Raw genomic sequence first — 2,587 nt, 5'->3', positions numbered from 1 at the left:
ATATTAACGAAAAATTTTAGTAAACCCTTAACGCAAACATTTTTTTTATTCAAATCTACAGAAATTTTATTCATATAAACGAATAGTCTTCATATTTAGTATTTTATTTCTGTTAAAAAATTTAGTGAATTTAATCTGTTGATTTAAATAAATTTCTTTATATTTACATCCAAAATTTTGTTAAATCAACAGAAATATAGTTAAAACAGTGGTAAAATAGTAAAATCGCAATTATTCAAATCTACACCTAAAATAGTTAATTTTACACACTTGAAGGTTGTTAACTTGAAGAATATATCGTTAATTTAAATAAAATTTTTTATTTTTTATTCTTTAATGTCCTCCTATTTGTGTCGAAGATATCAATCCGTAAGTGTAAATAAGAATTTATCAACTCCATTATCCGTAAGAAATGGTGTTCCACAGGGCTCAATACTTGGACCCTTATTGTTCTCCTTATATATCAATGATCTACCGTTGCAACTGTTACACTGCTGCATTCACATGTATGCGGATGATGTTCAATTATATCTAAGCTGCCAAAAGAACCTTATAAGTGAATGCATTTCAAAACTTAATCAGGATTTAGAAATTATATCTAAATGGGCATCTGCTAATTCACTAAAACTTAATCGCAAAAAATCGAAGTGTATCATTATGTTAAAAAATCACAAAGCACACATATTGATGCGATCCTTAATGATAATTCGATCACCTTAGGAAGTGAACAAATTGATATAGTTCAATCAGATAAGAACTTGGGCATAACCTTTAACAAGGAACTAAAATGGAACTCACATATAAATGTAGTCACTGGTTGTGTGTTTACAATGCTGAGAACATTATATCCTACTCAACACTTAACCCCAACACATATTCGTGAACTTCTTGCTAAAACTATGTAATACCAAAACTCTTATACGGTTATACGCTAATAGGATAAATGTTGCGTATAATTCTGTTCTCCGTTATGTATACTGGCTATAAAGAAGGTACGTCTACTTAGTCTAATAGCCCAATTCACTATCTCGATTTTTGTCGTTTTCCGACTGATATGTTATTGAGTATTTATTTTTGAATTTCCTAAGTCATTTTACGTTTGATGTGGTTGTTGTCTTTGATAATTTACGTAAACAAACATTTTTCTTTAATTCAGTATATCGATAGAAGTCGATTCAAAAGTCAAACAAGTCACTTTGTATTTTGTTACCGACTTGTAAAAATATTATAATAATTTTAATAATGTTTTCGTTCGTCGGTTTTGTGCCTCAAAGAAATAACGATTTACGTTTGCAAAGAAGAGAATTGCGCGACAATTCAAATCCGATGGAACTCCCAGATTCAGAGTAAGTACATATATTATTTTCTTTTAAAGACTTTATAAGACTTTTTTATAGGTTCCGCCGAAATTTTCGGGTGTGTAAGGAAGTTTTTCAGGATATCCTTCATATGGTAGCCCCTCATTTTTCTAAAACGTACCGCCAAACCGCAATCCACCCAACGCTTAAGGTAGCAATTTTTCTTAAGTTTTTGGCGACGGGCAGCTATCAAAGGCCAGTAGGAAATGACTTCCTTGGGTGTGTCTCTCAATCCACATTTTGTAGAATCTTGGACGAATGTTTGTCAGTTTTTAGTAGCTCATATTGCCCTAAACAAATATGTTTCAAAATGTCACAATCTGAGGAACAAAATACAAAAAGACGAATTCATGAAAAATTTAATTTTCCTGGAGTTATAGCATTTGTCGATGGGACACATATCAGGATAAAATGCCCAAGTAGTAGTGATAACTATTCCGCAAACAATTGGCAAATAAATCCGGAGTCATATTAAAATAGGAAAGGATATCACAGCATAAACGCCATGATAGTATGTATCTTCTGAACTTTTAGTAATGTTTACTTATAAATGTTTTTAGATATGCGATGACAAACTTTTAATTCGGTTTGTGGATGCTAGACATCCTGGAAGTAACCATGACTCCTTCATATGGAAATCGAGCCAAGCTGACCAGTACCTCAATAATTTACATACTAATGGAAAGAAAAATTTTTGGTTATTAGGTATGTTTTAAAACCATATAATCTATCTATCTATCTATCTATCTATCTATCTATCTATCTATCTATCTATCTATCTATCTATCTATCTATCTATCTATCTATCTATCTATCTATCTATCTATCTATCTATCTATCTATCTATCTATCTATCTATCTATCTATCTATCTATCTATCTATCTATCTATCTATCTATCTATCTATCTATCTATCTATCTATCTATCTATCTATCTATCTATCTATCTATCTATCTATCTATCTATCTATCTATCTATCTATCTATCTATCTATCTATCTATCTATCTATCTATCTATCTATCTATCTATCTATCTATCTATCTATCTATCTATCTATCTATCTATCTATCTATCTATCTATCTATCTATCTATCTATCTATCTATCTATCTATCTATCTATCTATCTATCTATCTATCTATCTATCTATCTATCTATCTATCTATCTATCTATCTATCTATCTATCTATCTATCTATCTATCTATCTATCTATCTATCTATCTATCT

At 30.1% G+C, this 2,587-nt stretch overlaps 1 protein-coding gene across 1 annotated transcript; it reads left to right on the top strand.

The window, feature by feature from the left end:
- The first annotated feature begins 1,197 nt into the window (after window positions 1-1,197).
- Window positions 1,198-1,857, top strand: LOC119615284. Its single transcript, XM_037971353.1, has 2 exons — window positions 1,198-1,346; window positions 1,398-1,857. Exons 1-2 carry the CDS (start codon window positions 1,243-1,245, stop codon window positions 1,831-1,833), a joined length of 540 nt encoding a protein of 179 aa, XP_037827281.1. The 5' UTR covers window positions 1,198-1,242; the 3' UTR covers window positions 1,834-1,857.
- The last annotated feature ends 730 nt before the right edge of the window (window positions 1,858-2,587 follow it).

This window comes from Lucilia sericata, unplaced genomic scaffold, assembly GCF_015586225.1.
Source record: "Lucilia sericata isolate MDLA Ls3-8-SP2 unplaced genomic scaffold, ASM1558622v1 Contig004785F_arrow, whole genome shotgun sequence".
Taxonomy (NCBI): Eukaryota; Metazoa; Arthropoda; class Insecta; order Diptera; family Calliphoridae; genus Lucilia; species Lucilia sericata.
This window is presented reverse-complemented; position numbering and strand designations above follow the sequence as displayed.